Source organism: Ictidomys tridecemlineatus, chromosome 5 (assembly GCF_052094955.1).
Source record: "Ictidomys tridecemlineatus isolate mIctTri1 chromosome 5, mIctTri1.hap1, whole genome shotgun sequence".
NCBI classification, from domain to species: domain Eukaryota; kingdom Metazoa; phylum Chordata; class Mammalia; order Rodentia; family Sciuridae; genus Ictidomys; species Ictidomys tridecemlineatus.
This window is the reverse complement of record NC_135481.1, coordinates 37,709,117-37,732,532: the sequence shown is the minus strand read 5'-3', so window position 1 is coordinate 37,732,532 and position 23,416 is coordinate 37,709,117. Positions and strand designations below refer to the sequence as shown.

At 36.0% G+C, this 23,416-nt stretch overlaps 1 protein-coding gene across 5 annotated transcripts in view; it reads right to left on the bottom strand.

The window, feature by feature from the left end:
• Positions 1-23,416, bottom strand: part of Znf106 (zinc finger protein 106) — a 67,498-nt gene that overhangs the window by 16,578 nt on the left and 27,504 nt on the right. For 2 of the 5 annotated variants that reach the window (XM_013359068.4, XM_078048925.1), the window contains exons 4-12: positions 17,282-17,482; positions 11,879-14,065; positions 10,205-10,838; positions 8,489-8,558; positions 5,480-5,637; positions 5,336-5,396; positions 4,321-4,662; positions 1,166-1,937; positions 423-478 (exon numbers count right to left, since the gene is read on the bottom strand). In XM_013359068.4, coding sequence (XP_013214522.2) covers positions 423-478; positions 1,166-1,937; positions 4,321-4,662; positions 5,336-5,396; positions 5,480-5,637; positions 8,489-8,558; positions 10,205-10,838; positions 11,879-14,065; positions 17,282-17,482 — 4,481 coding nt within the window. The remainder of the gene's footprint in view (positions 1-422; positions 479-1,165; positions 1,938-4,320; positions 4,663-5,335; positions 5,397-5,479; positions 5,638-8,488; positions 8,559-10,204; positions 10,839-11,878; positions 14,066-17,281; positions 17,483-23,416) is intronic. The other 3 variants (XM_078048924.1, XM_078048926.1, XM_021726099.3) reach the window with 3 other exon arrangements.

Sequence of the window (23,416 nt, the reverse complement as noted above, 5' to 3'; positions counted from 1 at the left end):
ACTGAAAATCTTTATTATGAAGCTTATAAAATAAGAGAAGGTGGGGGACCTTTAATTTAGGAAGAAAATCCTTACAGATTGAACTTCTCAGTGATATTTGAAAGGTACCCAGTCTCTCTTCTTGCTGCATCTCTTGCTTCTGAACAGTTATTTCTTTAAGTAAGGGATTATTCTTTAAGCAGTTCCTTCTCAAAGCAAAAATCTCTGGAGCCAATGAAATCTTAATACTAATTAGTAGATAAGGGACTCAGATAAGAGAGATGGAAGTGAAAGACTTGAAAAAGCCAGGATTTGAAGATTTAGCGCTGATCAAGAAAATTCTGTTGATGTTCCTGCCCGCCATTCTGTAAATATAAACCTTGGATCTAAATTTACAAATCTTTTTCCTGTGGTTGATTTACATAAAATAAAATGACAAATACCTGAAGAGTTTTTTGATCCTTTTAAGGAGGAGATCACAGTTTGAGTTTCTGCCACACTGCAAAATAAAAGCAAGCCTTCTTAGCATCTGTGAGAATAGGACAGATAGAAAATCTAAAAATTTCCCAACTTAGGGAATTTCTCTAAACAATAGGCAAAGTAGTAAATGATATAATAAGAGATCAATTTTTCTATATCAAATTTCTATATGAAGAAAAATAAAAACAGAATGAATATTTACAACCTAATCAAAAGAGAAAGCAGAAAAATCTCCACTATTAAAATCTAATTCCTCCATTTCCATAACCTACTATTCTCAAACAAATTTTGATTTTTAAACAAATTCTGATTCGTAACTAAAAGTTTTATTTATTTTTGTACTGGGGATTGAACTCAGGGGCACTTTACCACTGAGCTATAACCCTAGCACCATGAAAAGTTCTTTAAAAAAAAAAAAAAAATGACCAGTGGTTGGTTGTGGTGATGCATGCCTGTAATCCTAGTGGCTTGGGAGGCTGAAGCAGAAGGATCACAAGTTCAAAGCCAGCCTCAGCAACAGTGAGGCACAAAGCAACTCAATGCAACCCTGTCTCTAAATAAAAATACAAAATAGGGCTGGAGATGTGGTTCAGTGATTAAGTGCCCCTGAGTTCAATCCTTGGTACCCCTGAAAATAAAAAATAAACATTAAAAAAAAAAAAAAGACTGATGAAAGCTGTTTTGATTGGACCAATAACATCCTTACCTCACAGGGATGCCATCCTTGTAGCGGGTACCAAGCTCACTGGTAGAGCTAACTTCATCACAACCAGAACGAGAAGCTTCTAGTGGGTTTTGTTCTGCAGAGTTCCAAATATCTTTTTTAGATGGGCTATCAGGTTTCTCTTCTCCAGATTCAGAAGAATCAATAGCTACTACTTCTAACTGAGGATTAGGGATTTCTAGAACTTCTAGGGATGAGTCACTGTCTGCCTCCTCTCTGACACTCTCTTGCTCCTGACCAGTTCTATCTTCCCAGGTAGAGGTGGTTACTTTACTCCCTTTAGTTAATTTTCCAGTTTTTATTTTCCTTACAGGTTTAGCAGTAAATACATCCTGTTCAGTGTCACTATTCTCAGGAACATGGGCAGCTCGTAGAGTTTTCTTCTTCCGAAGTTTCTTCTTTTTCTTGTTTCCCCTAGTTTCAGCTGATGTCAAAGTGGATTCTGCCTGTTGCTCAGGCTGGTCAGCTGGAGAATGAGCCTCTTTCTCCAAAGGGGTTTCTGAAGCAAAAGATAATCTTAGAAACGAACTGCTACATGCTTCAGACCCACTGTTGCCTTTGGTTGGCTCTTCACTGTCTTTATTTATGCTAAGAAGATCTGTTGATTGGGAAGAGGGAGAGTTTTCCCTGTTTCTTGTATTTGCTTGCTCCACAGGAAACTTCAGATCTTGGATAGGTTCATGGCAATTTTCTGTTACCTCTGATAAGGACAATGCTGCAGTGATGACTGGATAAACTGGACAACTGATTTCTCCTAAGTTGAGAAGGAAAAGACTTTTACATCTTTTTTTGTGTGTTTGCAAACTGCAAATTATTTATCACTAATTGAATCTCTACCAAGTAATGTATCAGTGATATGTTCATAAAACCATGATTGTTACAGCTGTTAACTCATCCTCTATGAAGTTACCCATAACCTACACTCATCCCTATTATGGCTCTTATCCTTTGCCTTACGTCAATATAAAAAATAATAGGCATGTCTTAGTCCTTTCAAAAGCTCCTTATGTGGCTCTGGGAATAGCTCAATAATAGTGTTTGACTAGTATTTGTGAGGCCTTGGGTTTGAGCCCCAGCTCTGCCAAAAAACAAAAAAACTCCATGTGGGGCAGGGATTGCTTATATTACTCTTAATCTTATTTTAAAAGTCCACATATTTAATATGGTGTTTTATTCTTTCTAGATATTTAAATATCTATTTAGCTAAAGTATTTCCAGTTTTATTTCTTAGATGTTTTCCTTTTACCCATACACCATCCTATTTCACTATACACGGGTGATTAAAAAATTCAATTGACTTAAGAATGCTTATTTTCATTAACTTAATTATTTCCTGTTTTAGGAATTTTTAAACTGATGAGAAAAAATTAAATATTCAAAAGAGATTTATTACATAAATTATTGTATATCTTGATTGTGCAACTTTTCAAATATTACACAACTAGTAAAATGTTTAAAATATTTTAGATAAAAAAATCTATTTTTTTGGAAATAGGATCTTGCTAAATTGCCCTGATGGCCTTGAACTTGGCTGCCTTAGCCTCCTGAGTAGCTGGGATTACAGGCCTGTGCTACCAGACCCAGCTCTAGATGAATTATTTTCAAGACAAAGGAAAATGAAATATTAAATGCAAAAGGTCAGGTTGTAATAGGCTATGATTTCTCCTTTGTACAAAGTCTACATATAGGGCTGGGGATGTGGCTCAAGCGGTAGCGCGCTCGCCTGGCATGCGTTCGGCCCAGGTTCGATCCTCAGCACCACATACAAACAAAGATTTTGTGTCCGCCAATAACTAAAAAATAAAATGTTAAAATTCTCTCCCCGCCCCCCCTTTAAAAAAAAATCACTATCCCTCTCTTTTATTCAAAAAAAAAAAAATCAAAGTCTACATATAAATACACGAACACCTGTGATGTAAGAAAGACTAAGGGCTAGATAAGGCTCAATGGTAAAGTGCTTGCCTAGCATGTTTGAGGCCCTGGCAGGTTCAATTACCAGTGTCACAAAAAGAAAAAAGTAAAAAAGGAAAAAAAAAAATGGCTTGAAATATAGCCAGGAATGGTGGTGCATACTTGTTACCCAGGCAATTCACAAGGCTGAAGCAGGAGGACTGCAAATTCAAGGCTAGCCTCGGCAACTTAGCGAGACCCTTTCTCAAAATAAAAAATAAAAAGAGGTAGGAAGTAAATAGTTCATGGTAAAGCACCTTGGGTTTAATTCCCAGTACCAAAAATAAAGAGTAAACACTGAAATAATATAACAAAATAACATCTACATTTTTGTAATCTCCCAACTTTTTAATAATGAAAGTGAATTATTTTTGTAATCAGAAAAAGAAATCTATAAAAGAATCTTTATTACTATTTTTTTAAAATTTTAAATACTATCCACAAAAAAAGCAACTTAAAATTCAACATGAAGGACAATTTCCATTTGATATCAATATTATTTATACTGGTACTAAAAGCTAGGGTAATTTTTCAGACTGTTTTTGCTCAAGAAATCACACAATGCCAGTTTGTTTCTTTGTTGGTCCTAATTTTCAATATGGCAACACTGTGTTCATAAAAACTTCTAACAGATTTTAAATACTAACAAGTTATTCTCAAATGTTAACTAGATGTTATTTTATGAAAAGAGTAAAAATCCTGGCTACTTCTCAAAACCACGTAAGTCCAAGTTCCCATTAGAGGATTACAAACCCCAGAACCCCACGTCATCTTATCTTGGCTACCAGCCTCTCGGGCTTATAAAAGTTCTGACTTGTATTTGAGATAAGGACATTTGATGATAAAAAACTCAGAGCATATACCTTATCTAAAAAACTGGATGAACAACTTTAACCCATTTATCAAAAACACCAAATAAATTCTGCACCTAACCTAATAAATAGAAACTTTTAAGTATTAATACAAAGTCAACTCAGTAACCTTAAATTAGAGAAAATTAAGTTACTGATATTTAAATTACATTCTCTAAAACATTTAAAAAAACTCTCCTCTAGGAAGGGCATTTAAATAAAAATTTAATTGTAATAACTTTAGTTTAATGGACAAGTATGGTTTTACACACTGTTGTATAACTGCCCTAGTCCCACTGCAGGGATGCCCTTTAAGCCAGAGAAAAGCTTACTTACTATTAACTTGGGGTAATTCCTTGGATACACTGCAAGCAGAGACTTGTGATACAGCATTCACATTCTCATCTTGTTCAGGAGACATGGGCTCTTGTTTAATCTGAACTGATGAGTCTGGAGCAGGGACACTCCCAGGGGCTTGGAAAGCAGGAGATGTAGTTACTTTGAGAAGGGCTCCAGAGGATGATGGGGATACATGGGAAGGAGGCGGCTCCAGAAAAACTGGGAAAAAAGGATTAGGCAGCAGCGTGGTATCAGCAGATGTCTGAGATCTACTGTTCCTTTGTTCTCGAGTGAGGCTACAGGGAAGCTGATCTGGGTGCTCAGAAGGTTCATATGTTTCTAGAACAGGAAACACATATACAAATACAAAAATGTTATCTGAAGAGTCACTTGTTTCTAAAACAATTTGTATTTATAAACATTAGAAAGGAATTTTAAATAAATATATTAGTATACTCCCTCATAATTCTTCAAAATAGAATATCATCTAATCTATATAACTACTAAAGATACAGGTATAAAATTGGCATCAACATATCAATTTTCTAAACTTTAAATGACTTATCTAAAATTATATAAACACCAGTGGAAGTGCCAGATTTGAACACTGGTCTTTTTATTCTTAATCCAGAGTTACTATATCCATTGCTAAACATTTCTGGGATATACAGTTTAAGGGTTTTTTTTTTCCCTTTTTGTTTTTTTGCAGCACTAGGGATTGAACATAGGGTCGTTCTATCAGTGAGCTTTTTCCCCTGCCCTTTTTATTTTTTATTTTGAGAAGGTCTCACTAAATTGCTGAGGCTGGCCTCAAACTTGCAATCCTCCTGACTTGACCTCCCGAGTAGCTGGAATTACAGGTGAGCACCATGGTGCCTAGCTGGTTTCAGGCTTTTTACAGAATGATGAAACCAAAAAAACATGGGAGAAACCATATGATCTTTCCATAACTACTTTTCCCTCCCTTCTATATAGAACAAAAAGTAATAAGCTATGGACACCCTATGAATACCTTGTAATCCCTGTAGAATCTGTATTCTATGAGTCCTCAGTGCACTCATTTCCATAGTTATCTGAAAATAAAGTATCTTGTTAAGCATTTCAAAATCTACTTCTGAGATGATCTGTTTTCATTAGACCATACATACGTTGTTACCTGCTGCTTGAGCATGAGCAACCTCTGAACTTCAACATATGCTGTCTGCAGAGCTGCCCGGGCCTGCAGAAGGTTATTATCCATGCACTGCAGTGATTTGCTTAGTTCTTCCTCTCTTAAGGAAATATTCAGTAGCTGGTCAACCTGAGAACGTTCTGCTGAAAGAAATCATAAGGCCCAGCTTAATACTGGAGACTCCTCTTCAGTAACAGTTTCTCAAAAGACTCAACTATGCCCATGATTTAGGAAAAAACTTTTGTTTTCTCCTCCAGAGGTTAGGAGACTCGACAAGTCTTAGAAAATATGTGGCCAAGTCTGATATCAAAGATAGAAATGAAGTAAGAATCGAAAGAGTTGTCTCATAGTTCAAGTATACCACATTGTACTATCCTAACTAATCACTTTCTTTCTCCACTAACTTCCCAGGTGAAATCTCTGTTGAAGCACATTCATGGATCGAGGTTTTATTTTCCATTTTTTAGCTACCATCCACTTCATTTAGGGCTTTTGCTTAGACTGGGCCTCAGACCTAGCCTGCTTGGAACTTTCCTCCCAAATCTTATATTTTTCTAGTCTGTTAATGTCAAATGGTTCTCTTCAGTCATATTATTATTATTATTATTTACCACTAAGATAGTTATATATATTTAACAAGGGTTTAATATCCAGAATATTTATAGCACTAAAAACATATATTTTCTCCCATTCTTGAGATTGTTTCTTTACTGTTATTTCCTTTGATGTGCAGAATATTTTTTAGTTTGCTGATGATGGGGATACATAGGAAGGAGGTGAGGCGGCTCCAGAAAAACTGGGAAGAAAGGATTAGGCAGCAGTGTGGTATTAGCAGATGTATGAGATCTACTGTTCCTTTGTTCTCAAGTAAGGCTACAGGGAATTTGATCTGGGTGCTATTTTAACTAATTTGTCATCTTTGCTTTTGCTCACTGTGTTTTGGGGGTCTTATCCAAAAAATCCTTGCTCATTCTAATGCCCTGACACATTTCTCATTTTCTTCTGATATTTTCATAGTTAGAATAGCTCTCCTTATTAGAAAATGCCTTGTGAAAAAAATACATTGTGTCAGTAGAAACATAAGGAGTCAAACTCAGACTATTTCTCTTACACACATTCAACAACACAGATCACTTTGATGCCAGATGTGTGGGGCTTTCCCCATACACAGCAAAAATTGATTCTGCAGGGAACATCATCAGACAGGTATTCTCCAATTCAATTCCAACACTATTTACCTGGGGATAACATAATATCCTAGAGACTGAGCATTTAGTCTCCAAGACTACCAACAGGCCATAATTTAGGGTTCCTATAACCCCTTCCTCAGGTTCAATTAATTTGTTTAAGCAGCTTATAGAACTCAAGGGAATACTTATATTTGCTCATTTATTACAAAGGATATTGCAAAGGATACAGATAGAGAGATGCATAGGGTAATGTATGGATGTATGGAAGAAAGAAGTGTGATGCTGTGTGGGTGAGCCACTCTCCAAGAACCTCCATGTGTTCAGCTACCAGGAAGATCTCTGAACCCTGTCCTTTTAGGTTATTTTGTCGTAGTTGTTGTTTATACACACACACACACACGTACTTTTTTTTTTTTTTTTAGATGTTGACAGACCTTTAATCTATTTATTTATATGCAGTGCTGAGAACCAAACCCAGTGCCTCACACATGCCAGGCAAGAGGGCTACCACTGAGCCTCGGCCCCAGCTTCCTTTTAGGTTCTTATGGAGGCTTTACTACACAGGCATAATTGATTAAATTTGGGGCCACTAAAGACTGATTTAACCTTCAGGGCTTCCTCCTCCCCCACAAAAGGCTGCATGCGTGCGCAGGGGCTGGGGTGGGGTTTACAGCTGAAGAGTCCCAACCCTTCAATCCTGCCTTGATCTTTCAGGTGAACAACCCCTCATCCTGAAGCTACCTGCCAGCCATAAGTCAACCATTAGCACACAAAAAAAGATTCTATCACTTAAGAGATTCCAAGGATTTAGGTTGTATGCCAGCAAACAAAGACCAAAAATATATTTCACAATATCAGAAAGGAGTGTATTTATTTGTTTATTTATTTTACTTTTTTAAATATTTATTTTTTAGTTATAGTTGGACACAATAACCTTATTTATTTATTTTTATGTGGTGCTGAGGATTGAACCCAGGGCCTTGCACGTGCTAGGCGAGTGCTCTACCGCTGAGCCAAAATCCCACCCCGAGAGGAGTGTATTTAATTTAAATAAAATGTTCTAAATAATGTATGTGTCATCATTTGTCTTTTTCTAATTTAATATGCTAAAACCTCTCCTCTAAATATCAGATCCACATATCCAATTATTATATCCCTTTCTAAGTGTCTCAAAGGTCCCTTAAATCAAAGGATCTAAAAGGAAACTCATCTTTCTTTAGCCTCAATCTGTTCCTGCCATGGAGTCGTCTATCTCTATAAATAATACCATCATCTGCCTAATTTCCCCAACCAGAAAACAGGGTTGCCCTTGACTCTTCCCTTATTTATCCCATCCACTCATCAAATCACTCCCTATAAGGAAAGCAAAAGTCACAGAAACCTATCAGAGGAGGAACAATGCTAATAACCTCTTTCCTTAATTCACTATTAGAAAAGCAACCAAAATGCTTCAAAAATGAGAAATTGAGAGAAATGCCTATAAATGATTAAGAACAACAATGTTTTTACTAAATGACATGCTCTTTTTTATCCTACTGAAAAGGCCCAATAAGATTTTCTGGCTTATATTGTACAAGAGATATATAACCTCAGCCTACAGGTCTATGTGGCATCATATACTCTTCCTCTAGTTGTACTGAGTGTTGTAGGAAATCCAATTTGCTCTTAAGAAAGAAGACAATGCAAAAAAAAAAAAAAAAATGGGTATCAGTGTTTGATGAACACAAGTTTGCTGTGTCAAGTTGTATGAAGACCGAAATGCTGTAAGAACAACTTCTTTTTGCCACAATATTCTGCACCATACCTTTTTTCCCTTTAATTTTCCTTCTTTTATTTTTTCTCTCAAGACTTGGGAGTTCAGGAGAAGATCCATCCTGTGGAGCAAAACAAAACTGAATAATTCAATATGTAAAGGTCATTATCCAAGAGAAAAAGAATAAAGAATGAAAGTTCTAAGATAGTCGTACATTATCCTTCACTATTGCTCACACACAAGTCAAATATTAGTTGAATCAATGTATCTGCTAAAAAAGAAAAAAAAGGGTGAGGGGGACAGTACAAGATCAGATGCCTTCCCAGCATCTTAAAGGTGGTAAAACCCACAGGCTTAGGTAAAGCATTCCACCTTGGTGAAGTAATTCACACATATGAACAAAGCCAATAACACAAACTCTAATTTTATTTTGGCACAGTTTCTATTTCAAACTTCATCAAGAAAATCTTTGCAATAAGAAGCTAAACTGCCTATAAGACAAATCTCAAGATACTAGCTTTGTCATTGTGGACGTGGACTCTATGATTGTTTTAAACTCAATGGAAAAAAGAGCTAGGGACAATTAAATGCTGTCATGGGCAAAAGAGGAAGAAGCTGAGTCCATACTCAGTTCTGACCACTTTTTTGTAATAAAAATAGAAATTCTTCTACTTGATCATGAACTCCTTTAAGACAATAATTGTGTTGTTAGCCAATATTTAGGAAAAAAATGGGGATTAGAGGATGAAAAAAAAATTAGCTTTGCCAAAGGATAATTTTTTACTTTTGTATGTCAAATCATCTAATATCCCCTATGTACAGTCTAGTTCCAAGGAACAGAATAGGAATTTGAAACAGGTCTAAACCCATGACCCTAACTACTTTATTTATTGCCTTAGTTTTAAAGGAAAGAGACGATTTTCTTACAGTGCCAGATTCCAGATTCTATCACTACCAGCAACTCTTTCTTTCCAGAAAGGAATTCTGAGAAGATTAAGCAATATCAAGTAGGAATGCCAGAAGAGCTGAAGTGGTACTGGTGAAGGACAAGACTCTTAAGAAGCCAGGCTGGGTAGCTAAAGGACAAAAGATAGTTACAAGTACTAAAAAGCTGGGCCTGGTGACACAAGCCTATAATCCCAGAAACTCGGAAGGCTGAGGCAAGTTGATCATAAGTACAAGGTCTGCCTGGGCAATCTAGTGAGACCCTGTTTCAAAATAAAATAAAAAGGGCTGGGGGTATGGCTCAGTGGTAGAGAGCCTCTGGGTTCAATTTTCAATACCACAAAAATAAAACAAAATACTTCTATGCTATGTTCTTATATATGCACTCTAACAGTAACAAGCTACTTTAGTGTTAATCCTAGAAGTTCTGAATCCAACAGTCATACATACATGCATTACAAACATAACAGAAAACTCTTCAGAAGCAGTACAGAGTACATCTATGAAAATAGACTGCATTACAGCTGAAGATATGACTTATTATTGGTCAGGTGATACAAAGACTCACTGGGTTGAAGACTAGTTTTAGCGATGACTTCATATTTTCCTGGTACTGTACATTCATATTACATTACATCTAATTTTGTAGAACTACTCGGTGAAAGAAACCAGTAGGATGAAATAAGAGCCTCATAGTTCTATTCCAGAGTGTAGAGAACTACAACCCCAAATCCCTCCAAAATCAAACAGTTAAACCTTCTTTATAAACAACTAAGTTGCTACATGAGATGTTCTATAAAAAGCACAGGGAATCATACTCACTCCGGTGGCTCTTCGTTTCTTTCTAATACTCTGGCTGTCATTTTGTTCAGCACCAGAGGTACAGCTGCTATCAGTGGCTGCATCTGCTAAACTGGAGGCTGCAAGGAGTGAGGATGCATTTGATGAGAGAGAGTTTCTTTCTCCATTATTCTCCTGGGCATTCTGATTCTCTGATGGTGGTGTAGACCTCTCCTGGTTGTTTAGGTCTTTTGCTGAATGCATCAAAGGTATTATATGATCACAGGGTAATTGTGCACTATGACGCCTTCGGGTAGCAACATTTTCAGACTTTTCACCTGTTCTGAGGGAGGCAGTCAGAGGTGTCAACTCCTGTTTAAGGCACATCGTTGCTTTCTGACTCTGTGCAGCATTCAATGAGTTACTAGGTGAAACAATCTGCTGGGGCTCATTTTCTTTGCCAGTACCTTCCTCACTGAAGAAATTGTACACAGAAGGAGCCCTATCCATGATCACGCTGCTCTCAGAAAGGCTTCGCTTTCTGGCCAACCCAGGAGATGAGGAAATGGAAACACCTTCCCACTGGAATCCTTCTAAATTAGACAGATCAGGATCACCATCTAAATCCAAGACCTCTTGCTCATTTTGAACCAGAGGTACCATTTCTATGCCAAACCTTAAAAAAGAAAAAAACAAAAAACATAAAACGACATGGTTATAGGGAAGAGCTCTTTTTAATGTGTCAGACTCTGTCAAGCACAGGTTACAAAAACATATAAGATGGTTCCTGTTCTCAAGGAGCTCACAGTTTGATAAGGAATTGAGACAGAAAATAAATAATTTTGCTATGTCACAGTAATAAATTATAGACATATAGCATAAGAATACATATGAGAGTAAAAATTGAGAATTTTATTTCAAATACAGCTCTAAATCTACAACAAAAACACCTAATTTTTAAAAGTAAATAAACCAAAACAAACAATAAACTTTCGCTGATCACTTACAAGTGTCAGGCACTACAATGAGTTTTTTACTCATAATTTCATATACTACTCACCAGATCTGGTAAAGGAAAAGGGGGAAAAATAAATTTATTATTTGAACAAGGATAGAAACTACCCTAAACCTGAAGGGTATGTTAAAATGCTACAGAATTATGATTTTCAGGTAGTAAATCTGTTTGAACACTTTATCATTCAGAATAGTACCTCAACATAAGATGAACAGCCACAATATTACAGAAGTGTTCGAGATAAACATTTTGTGTTCTGAAGTATGATGTCCAGAGTAAATACAGAAAGGTAACTATCCACAGGTTCTAAGTAAGAGGCAATGAGGACAGTTATATTTAAAAGTTGTGTCATTCATTCAAGATCTAGATCTAGAGAAATTAAATTCTAAAGATAGATACAGATTTATGGATATACAAACTGAAATAATGGATGGCTGATGATTTTTTCCTATGCCCCTATCTCCTTTCTCAGAAGGAGGTATGCCTCCATTTTAACCTCCATTCTCCACTAAGAAAAACTGTATTCCATTAGTCATAGAGTACCACTTAGTCTTTGATAGTAAATTGAATCAGACATCTACAATGAGTATTTTTGGCAAACATTTAATTAAAAGGAACAAGCAGAATTCTCTTGACCCAGGTCAAAGGATACCTTTAAAAGAAAGCAAGAAAGAACACAGATACTGAAAAGAGGCACACACCTGGGTAAGCCTTTGCCTAGCTCTTGTTTTTTCTTGGTTACTTGCTGAATGACCTGTTCCCAGTTGACATTTCTCCGAGATGCATTTAGAATCTGTCGTAGGGTTGGTTTGAGTCCAGACTCCTTCTCTGTTTCACTCTTTCGATGACCACTAATATTGCGAATACGGCGAGCACTATTGAGGTTTGGCTCAGGAAGGTGTGCTCCAGTTTTGCTCTTCAAACTAATGTGCCGGGTTAGATCTCTCTGAAGTGAGGCAGGAAAGCCAAGCTTGCTTAGTTCAGGCAAGAGAGGACCAGAGGGCTGACTAATATCACTTTTTTGAAGCTCAGCATCTAAACTAGTACTCTCAAAGCCTTCTGTTTCAAAAGATATATGAGATTTAATAGGGTTGTCATCCTGTCCATCTTCTAGAGAGGTTTTCAAGTCTAGCAATAAGCCAGAGTGTGGACTAGCTGCAGATGCCACTTGTAATTCAGACTCATTCTGGTGAACTGTGGAATTACAAGGGGAGGTGGAAAATTTCCGAGGTGTTTTCAAAATCTGTTCATCCTGTTCTTTCTCTTCAACAGTGTGAGTGCTGCAGGATAAAACTTCTGTAGTTGCACAACCCAGAGTTCCAATTTTTGTTCCATGCTTTTCTACATCAGATGTCTCTCCATCACTTTCATCTTCTAATGCATGCACTTGAAACTCAATCTTCAAAGATCCCTTTTCAGACTCTTCTACATTCCTACTTGCCTTTGCAAAGTTACTGGTCCTCTTAGAAGTGCTAAGAAGTGGATTTTGCAATGTCTCATGACACTCTGGCACTTCTTTGGCTTTTTGTAATGTTTCATTTAAATTATCATCAGGTTTTTTTTGAGTGCCAGATGTAGTTGTATTCCCTTTTAAAACATGAGGACATGAACTTCGCAATTTGGATATGTAAGGAGAACCTTGTCTATCTTCTAAAGTGGGTTTGTTCAAGGGATCTGAGTGTTCTCCAGGGGAAAAAGAATTTGCTTTGGTGTTTGAAGGATTCTTTGAATCTTGCTTTTGAGAAACTGATTTAGTGGCTGGAAGTGGAAGGAGTGGGGATTTCAATGAAGGAATCCTATTTGAATCATGCTTTTGTTCAGGTTTTTCTGCAATGGGGCAATCTCTTACCACCTCATAGGAAACAGTGCAGTCAGAAGTGGTTTTGTGATTAAGAGATCCAGTATGTATTTCTTTTTGTGTTTTTAGTATTGGGGAGATATTTGTTTTATCAGTTTGAGGTTCTTGTATTCCTATGGTAATCAAGCTAAAATCAAAGAGAGGTTTATCTATCATTTCTGACTTGTTACTGGTGACTTCTTTCAATCCTGACTGTAAATCCAGAGTCTTCTGGGAAGGATATGGAGTCCAGCGACGAGGCTTTTCCCTTGCTACACTGCCATTCTTTCCACTACTTTTGGAAGCTGCACTGTCTGCCTGCCTAGTGGTTTGGCTTTCTGGCTGCTCAAAATTGAAGTCAAGTAAGCCTTCTGAAGGAAATTTATCACTTGTAAATCCTTCTTCAGAAGGACTTCTATATGTGGCAACTGTACCAATTTTGTCATTATCTTGCCACTGCCATTTATATCTCTCTGGATTATATTTGCTTGACTTATTAGATTTCTTATTCCAAAGCATAGTCATGTCCTCCATTTGATAGTTAGAATTTCTGTTTCTGCCTGGTTGAAATTTGTCTCCAGGGCCATTGTAATTCCAACTATTTGTACTACGTACATTGGATTTCCAGTTTCCGTTACTGTTGTTCATATGCCAACTGGAAAAGCCACCTGTTCCTTCAGAATGCCAACTGGAATTCCTTCCTGTACTGTTATAATTCCAATCTACCATCCCACTATTTGAATGCCAACCACCTCCAGAATTACTATGGTTGTGAAACCAGGTTGAGGAACTTCTTGCAACACCTTTATGCCACCCAGAACATCCTCTTGGTCCACCACTATTTCTCAAACAATGTGAAAAGCTATTTTTTCTACTGTTATTAAAGCCATCTTTCTCCCATTTCCAATCTCTCTGTGGAGGTCCACGATGATGCCTCACTGGCTGGCTGTAACTCTCTCTGTCTTGGTAAGGGATTCGGTCTTCTCGTCTCCATTGAGGTTGCCTGTCATCAGAGTTTATATCTTGGCTGCTATTGGAAGGCTCATCTTGTCTGGAAGAAAAATAGTTTTTTTGTTAAGAATTTAAAGGAATTTTAATGCATTCTTTATAGGCAAAACCCACCAAACTTCCCTTCTGCCTCTTTTCCCCTATTATTTAGATTAAGTAGTAGAGCCTCTTTTTTTTAATTTTTTTTTTTTTAGTTTTAGGTGGACGCAATACCTTTATTTTATTTTTATATGGTGCTGAGGATCAAACCCAGTGTTTCTCACACGTGCCCGACCAGCTTTCTACCACTAAGCCACATTCCCAGCCCCCATTTTATTTCTAATAGTGTTTGCTTTCGCATCTTTAAATGGTATGGTTAAACTCAATAGTCTTCAGTTAATTAATATTACATAATATATTATTTCCCCCATCATCCCAGAAATATTACAAATCTGACATATTTACACTATCCTTCCTTGGTTCTATATTTATTGGCATATTCTAGGACTCTGTTCCTTTTATTCTATTGTTGATACAATTTTATGTTAATTTATCTGTCCTTAATACATGATTTCTCCAATTACAGGTTCCTTCTAAAAATTCCAGTTTCTTAACCTATTTTTTTCTTAACCTATTTTTGTTTTGTTTTAATTTCATTTTTAATATATTTTTTCTTAGTTATTGATGGACCTTTATTTTATTCCTTTATTTATATGCAGTGCTGAGGATCAAACCTAGTGCTTCACACATGCTACACAAGTACTCTACCACTAAGCCACAACTCTAGCCCCTTCTTAACCTATTTTTACGATCATATTTTGCATGGTTATCTTCATTAATAAACAGTTTATCAAGCACTTATACAATGACTGTGAAATGATATAAGAAAACTTTAATATGCAGCTTCTGTTTATGATGGGCTCAGAACCTAGCCAAGGAATTAAAGTACAACAGGAGTAAAATAGCACATACAAATAAGCAGTAACCACAATAGGTGCTATAAGGAGCTCCATGAGGTAGAGGATTTTATAAAGAAGTTACAACTATTTGAACTATTCATGTTAAATAAGGAGGCCACAGAAATGTGAATAAGTTTAAGTAAACATCATAGCAATAATTACAAAACCATTTTCTTCTATAAACTGCCTATGGTGCATCTAGCACAAGCTAAGGAGTGCTAAGGACTCGAGATATTGAGTAATATTAGCCAAAATTTACTGAGTATCTACTAAGTATCAGGCATTTAATTCAATTCTTTTAATAGATTACCTATTCAATTTTCACAATCCTAAGGCAAGTATTCTTATTATTCCTATTTTTTAGATGAGCAACCTGAGGAGGAGACAGGTTAAGTGTTTTGCCAAAAAGTGGCAGAGTAAAGATTTGAACCTTGGCAGTCTGAATCCAAGTTTACACTCCTAAGTCACTAGGCCTTGATAGACTGAAAATCCCAAAGCAAAGTTTCTGTGGTTAGGTTTCTTTCTCTAAACTTGACTTAAATCTTAAATTCAATACTTAGTTTAATTGGTCTGAAGAGCTTTCAATGTCTATAACATTTTAAACACAATTGTAATCCCTTTTTTTTCCCACAAGGAATTGAAAGTTAATATATCTAAAAAAATGCAAATACCATTTACATTATAAATTACAACATGGCTAACCAGAAGACCTGAAGTCTCCAAGTAACAAGTGATATTAAATACACTAGCAGGATTTTTTTGTGTGTGTTATTAACTAATTTGTTTTTATCTTTCTAGGCAGTAGGCAACTTATAACATCCAATGGAACCACAGACTCAGTTATACAAATGAGATCAGAAATGGGGGGAGAATTGGGGAATAAATCATATATGAAGAATTCCTGGATCATCATGACCTGGCTAGACTGAGGGAATAATAGTGTTCAGCTAAATCCACAGCCCCAAAAGAACAGAGTTAAATATCTCATGTGGGGGGAGGGGGGCCTCATGAAGAAACAGATGATTTTATAAATAGGTTACCACAAAGGCATATAAGAAAATTTGAAGAATTGTGTTATCAATGTCTAATCTACTGAAATACTTCTTACCCTTTGACTTAACAATCATTTATACAGATATGCTAACAATGGCACTGGTGTATAAGAATAAAACAGAAGTTAGTCTCCTAGAGGCTCCAATTCCCTTAAACAGCAGAAAGAGTAAACTACAACTGTACTAATAATAATGAGAATGTCATTTGAAGGACTAAGCAACTGAATGACTCAAAGAACCATGTTGCTATTGACATTTTAAGGTTAAGGAAGTCTTATTTTAAGGACTGGTTCAAAAAATTCCTGATTATACACAGAGTTAAATGACATACTCCTTTTTTATATCCAAATATCTAACCAAAAAGGAGGTGAATGACTAGTATTCAAGATTCAAGATCAAAATTTTATTGTAGAATTTCAAATGTTTTTAATCATGTCTTTGGACTTGAAAAATTATTCCACTTTATAAATGGTGTTCTTTCATATCTGAAAATTTCTGTGCTGTTAATTAAACTCTTCAGAAAATAAAATCAATAAGGCAAAATCACAAACTCCTAACACCTCAATACATACATACAAGCATAAAATACCATACAAACTACCAAAGTGGTTTTATAAATATTTATCAAATGATACTCAAATGATACTGACACTCTCAAATTTAAAATATAAATTAACTTGATAAATATTTGTAAAACCACTTTGGTAGGCTTGGGGTTGTGGGCACGTGTGGGGCATTGGGTTCGATCCTAAGCACCACATAAAAATAAAATGAAAGTGTTATGTCCACCTATAACTAAAAAATAAATATTAAAAAAAAACCAAACACTTTGGTAGCCAATAGGGATTCAAAGACAGAAATCAAATTTGGCAGAAGCACCATGTTAAATCATATCAGGTAAAAAATTTTTCCTAGATGTTATTTTGCCAATTAAAAATGCTATATATTCAAAGAAGCTCACACTCAATTAAGTTTTCCACTACAAAATTTGGACACCATTAAAACAGTTCTAAACATAGTTATCAATGTAGTAAAAACCTCAGAATGTAGCTAGAGCTAGCATACAAAACTGAGTTTTGAATTTTTTAGAGCAGATAGCACAGTAGTTCAAGAAAGCATTTCATTTTCCTTTATTCAAAAGACAGTAACCTCAAGTTACATTTTATAACTAAGTTTAAATGCTATAGGCTAAAAAGTATGTAAAATATATTCTCTACTATGTTCTATTACAGATAAGCTTTTTAAAAAAAAATAAAAATCATCACTTACCGACTTTGTTCTTTCCTTTGTTTTATTAACTGAACGAGTTCCTTGTCAAAATAATCTTCCTCCTCTTCCTCTCCCTTCCCATCATCTTCTCTGTCCTGGGCATCCACATTATCTTTGTGCAACTGGCCAGAAATGTGCTTTGCATATGCAGAAAGACCCACTTCTGTGACCCCGCATACTCGGCACTCATGACTACTGTCCCTAGGGAAAGAGGGAGACGAGGGACATTCAATTCTCCCCACTGGCATGGCACACTCACCAGACCTGTTAAAGTTTCCTCTGAAAGAGACTGCACAATTTGGTACAGTAAAAAATCAGTGCTAATCAATTTCAATGCTCCTTTCATCACTTTAATAAATTTGTTCATAAGTTACTTTTGAGATGAATTTTAAATTCTTTTCCAGCAATCAAGAGGCAATACACTTCAGATTAATGAGCTTTAGGAGGAGAAATCTTCTTGAATTGCTGTACTTAAAATCTTGGCCAGAGGAAACATGGTGAAAGGGGAGGCAGGGCAGGGGGCGCAGAGCAAACATAAGTTGCTCTGAAGCACACCCATGGTGCCAGCTGCACTCAGAAAGCTGGTGACAGCACTTCCATTTAATCTCCTGCTTTAGAGTCTTCTTCCAGTGAAAATTAAGGGGTGGAGAAAAGAGTAGATGGTACAGCCAATCCCAACTGTGTAACTAAATCTGAACAGCTGGAGCTCTGCCTGGAATGTGAAGATTCCGGACCCTGAGAAAAATGATAGGAGTAGTCCCAGTGAACTTTTTTTGGTCTGATGATACATGTGATCTACATTCTGCTTCAGGAGGGCTTTGTTGTAAAGGGAATGAAAAGAATTTCAGTTGTAGGCAGTTAACAGCTGTTTTATTCTCAAGTTACACAAAATGCTACTGTTTAGAGAAGAAAATGAGAAAATTAGTTTTAACAGGACAGACAGAATTTATTCTTTTCTTTTACTTAAGGGTAAATTTCATACTTGGCCAGTTGTAAGAAGCTAAAGTCTTCAATCTTTTCCAGAGCTGTAAACTAAAAAAAATAAATAAATATTAAAATTTAACTGCTTTTTAGCTTCTCAAAATTCCTTGATTGGATCAGCTGTCTCTGCAATAATTTTTAAGGACCTTCTGAACACCAAAGCCACTGGGCAGCAGTATCCATTCAATAATTCGAACTGGCATAATCCTGTATCATGTGACTTGGGTTTATACTAGTGGCATTTCTGCACTTCCTATGCCAATCTATTAAAAAAATACATCAACACAAAAAGACACAATGTCTTTGGCCAGGCAGAAACACACATAGGTGTGCCTCTGCTCCATTTTTTCTTACATATACTTAACAAGACATAGGCATAATTTATGTCAATTAGCCAGAAAAGATGCTCAAAACCATCTTTACTAAAGACAGTTTCTGTTGGAGATCACCTGAATGTTCACTAAAGAACAAAAAACTAAAAACCAACTTATTGAACAACTAATTTTTTATAGTCAATGTTGCCAACTGTGACAAAGTATAAGCCCATAAAAAATACCCAGTAAACTTAAAAAGAAAATACTGTGCAATGCAGGTGGGGATTTAGCTCATTGTTAGACAATTTGTATAGCATGCAAGGAAGTCCTGGGTTTGATCCCCAGCAGCGACGCACACACGCACATGCACACATACCCCAAAAAAATTAACGCACAACACTGTTTCTAATTTTCTAAACATCATGGGAGAGAGAAAATCTACAAGTTCTCACCTTTTTTTGGACTTCGTAACTCAAAATGCTCATGTTTTACAGATTCATTTTAATGAACTCTGACCAGGTTCTCTCTAAAAATACTAATTCTAAATTATTCTATCAATGTTCTAATTCCTTCTAATCCCACAGGTACTTGTACATTATTTTCACCAAAAGTCTTCAACTGTACTTACTACATTTAAAGAATAGCAATCGCCAACTTTCCCCAGCTTACCAGGAATAGCATACTTTTCTCTGTAGAAACTACATTGATAAGGTTCATTCTAAGTGAACACTAACTTGTAATACAAAACAAGCTGTTCTGCACAGCAAAACAAAAATGAGTTAAAAATCTTATCAGAATGAACAGTATCAGAAGAATCTGAACACCATAACAAAATTAGCATATTTAATTTATATTATAATAGAAATTCAAATCAACTTAATTTTACACTAGAAAAGCTTTTTGCCTTTAAATTCTCTAAAACTGTGGAAAATGTATTAGTCCCCTTTTCTACCAAAGAACTTACAGAATACTAAACTGTATATTGTAGTAACAACAACATCACCCTATTGCTTATACTTTGACTTTTAGTATAATCCTTAAAAGATATTTAAATGAAATTGCAGGTTTTACTTTTATTTCTAAGATGCAGATAATTTTTCTCATGTCTGAACCATCAAAATCCCTCTTTAAAGATACAACAAGGCTGGGGTGAGCTCAGTGGTAGAGTACTTGCTTAGTGTGTATGAGGCTGTGGGTACCTCCCCAGTACTGGGGGAATAAAAGAGAGAGAGAGAGAGAGAGAGAGAGATTTTTAAAAAGATAACTGGAGGGCTGGGATTGTAGCTCAGTGGTTGAGCGCTTGCCTCACATGCGTGAGTCACTGGGTTCGATCCTCAGAACCACATAAAAAAATAAACAAATAAAACAAAGATATTGGGCTGGGGTTGTGGCTCAGCAGTAGAGCGCTCGCCTAGCATGAGGAAGGCCCTGGGTTCGATCCTCAGCACCACATTTAAAAAAATAAATAAACAAGATAAAGGTATTGTGTTTAACCAAAAAAAAAAAAAAAGATATTGTGCCCATCTACAACTAAAAAAATGTTTAAAAAAAAAAAAAAGACAACTGGAGAGCCACAATGATGTTTTTAAAATATTAGGAGGGCTGGGGATGTAACTCAAGCCATAGGGCGCTCGCCCGGCATGTGTGCGGCCCAGGTTGGATCCTCAGCACCACATGCAAATAAAGATGTTGTGTCTGCCGAAAAACTAAAAAATAAATATTAAAATTCTCTCTCTCTAAAAAATAATAATAATAAAATAAAATATTAGGAAATGAACTATAAAGTGGCAGAATTTAACCTCATTAAAAATAAGTATACATGATCATAAACCCACACACTGTGCAACCCCAAAGCACATGTTGGATACTTGATATTCAAACACAGATTTTTGAAAACATGTTGCTTTCCTTGTTGAACAAGAACATAACCACAGTTCTAAAGTTATTTGATAGACAAAATACATCAGTAACCTAGAACAGTACAGGCAAAAATACATCAATAACCTAGAACAGTGTAGGCAATAAGTGTGACATAAAAGTAAGCACTAAATAATTTATCAAAAATAGACATCTTTTTTTCTAATAAATAAAATCTAGCTTAAAAAAGAGAGATAAACTTTATAAGATACTTCAAGAAGATAATTCTAATTTATACAGAGAAGGAACAGGGTATGACAACTACATCTTCTAAAAAGCCAATATATTCAGAGGCAACCTTATAACCTCTGTTCTACACTCAACAGGTATTCATGCTTCCACACACCATGTTTGGGAAACCAAATGATTTTGTTTTTAAAGAATTTACCTTTATTTTTAAGTTATTTGATTTTTTTTTTTTTTAATATAGTACTGAGGATCAAACCCAGTGCCTCACCCATGCTAGGCAAGCACTCTACCACTGAGTTACAAACCCAGCCCAGGAAACTACATTTTAAAAGTTACTAGGGCTGAGGATGTGGCCCAAGCGGTGGCGTGCTTGCCCTGAGTGCAGGAGGCGCTGGGTTTGATCCTTAGCACCACATGCAAATAAAATAAAGATGTGTGTACACCAAAAACTGCAAATTTTGGGACTGCAAATTGGTGCGGCCAATTTGGAAAGCAGTATGGAGATTCCTGGGAAAGCTGGGAATGGAACCACCATTTGACCCTGCTATTGCCCTTCTCGGACTATTCCCTGAAGAGCTTAAAAGAGCATGCTACAGGGATACTGCCACATCGATGTTCATAGCAGCACAATTCACAATAGCTAGACTGTGGAACCAACCCAGATGCCCTTCAATAGATGAATGGATAAAAAAAATGTGGCATTTATACACCATGGAATATTACGCAGCATTAAAAAAATGACAAAATCATGGAATTTGCAGGGAAATGGATGGCACTAGAGCAGATTATGCTTAGTGAAGCTAGCCAATCCCTAAAAAACAAATACCAAATGTCTTCTTTGATATAATGAGAGCAACTATGAACAAAGCAGGGATGAAGAGCAGGAAGAAAAGATTAACATTAAACAGAGACATGAGATGGGAGGGAAAGGGAGAGAAAAGGAAAATTGCATGGAAATGAAGGGAGACCCTCATTGCTATACAAAATTACATATAAGAGGTTGTGAGGGGAATGGGAAAATAAACAAGGAGAGAAATGAATTACAGTAGATGGGGTAGAGAGAGAAAATGTGAGGGAAGGGGAGGGGGGATAGTAGGGGATAGGAAAGGTAGCAGAATACAACAATTACTAATAGGGCATTATGTAAAATTGTGGATGTGTAACTGATGTGATTTTGCAATCTGCATTTGGGGTAAAATTGGGAGTTCATAACCCACTTCAATCTAATGTATGAAATATGATATGTCAAGAGCTTTGTAATGTTGTGAACAACCAATAAAAGAAAAAAAATGTGAAAGGCAAAAAAAAAGTTACTAGCAAATTAAATTATATGTTATTGATGCTATTTTTCAATTCTTTAATTAACAATCAGTTTAAATACTTTACATAAGTACATAAAATAATTATGGGAAAAATGAACTACTTTCCCTTCTTAATTAATAAAAGGAGTAATTTTCCTTAGGGTGTTTAAAGATCTCAAATTACCTTCATCCTGTTACCACAATTTCCTTTCATGTGTGAAAGGCTGCCTTAAGATGGTCTCTGCATAAGCTTTTCTTTATTAAGCTTGCTCTAACTACACCACAACAGCTGTTTGATAAATAAAGGTTTGAGCCTTTTTAACAGCATCTATCTGGACAAGTTACTTATAGACCACACATCTGAACAAACAGAGGGGGAAAATAGGGAAATACTCCAGATCCCTAATTGTGAACCAGAGGATCAGTTACTTACTTCTCATTCAAGCTTACATTAAAAACTTTAAAAATATATATTTCACAATTCTTAACCAGATCAAACCCTGAAATTATAGATACAATTATAAATAGAAAGTCTAAATACCAGAAAGCCAGTAATAAACCACAAAATTCAGAGGCAATAATCACAAACTGAGGGTAACAGGAAAAAGGAATAATGCTGGATGATTATCTGTACTTACCATATAGACTAGTGATAACTTTTCTTTCAGAAAATGTTCCAAGTCAGTAAATGCTTTTTGAGATAGTATGCCTTTTTAAAAAAATTTTAAGACAAGGTCTTACTAAGTTGTTGAGAGTGCTCACAAACATGTAATCCTCCTGCCTCAGTTGCCTGAGTCACTGGGATTACAGGTGTGCTTCACCATGCCTGGAGAGATTTTGTCTTTTTTGATAGTCTTAACAGATGTTTTCTTTCTTTCCTTTTTTTTTCTTGTTACCTGTTGCCTTCTTCCTTATAATTTATTAAAGGCCGGGAAACCATTAAAACATGTGAGCATTGTATCTAACATACGAGTAAATTAGTACTAAAGTGCTCTTCTCTACATTAAAATGAATTAGGGTGGTAACAATGACATTTCTATTTGGTGGTTCAGATGCTTCAGTATTCTAATTATGTTCCGAGTAACTGAAAATGGTAGATAAAATCTCCATTACACAGTGAATCTGCTTGGAGGGGAATGGAGGGGAGGAAAAAATAAATAAGTTACAGAATAACACACAGATGGAATGTGGTCCGGCTACAAAACAAAATGTGTGTATATAAATATAAATCTACGTAAATACATAGAAAGAGGTCTGGATAGGAAATACTCCAAACCCTTGACTATCCTCTAAAACAGGAGTGGAATTTAAAGGGGAATGGGTCAGGAAGAGTTTTGCTTTTCGTGATTCTGTATTCATTGTGAACATGAATCTTATATAACCAAAACTTGTTTTAAATTTTTGCCAGATGTGGTGATATGCCTTTAGAATCC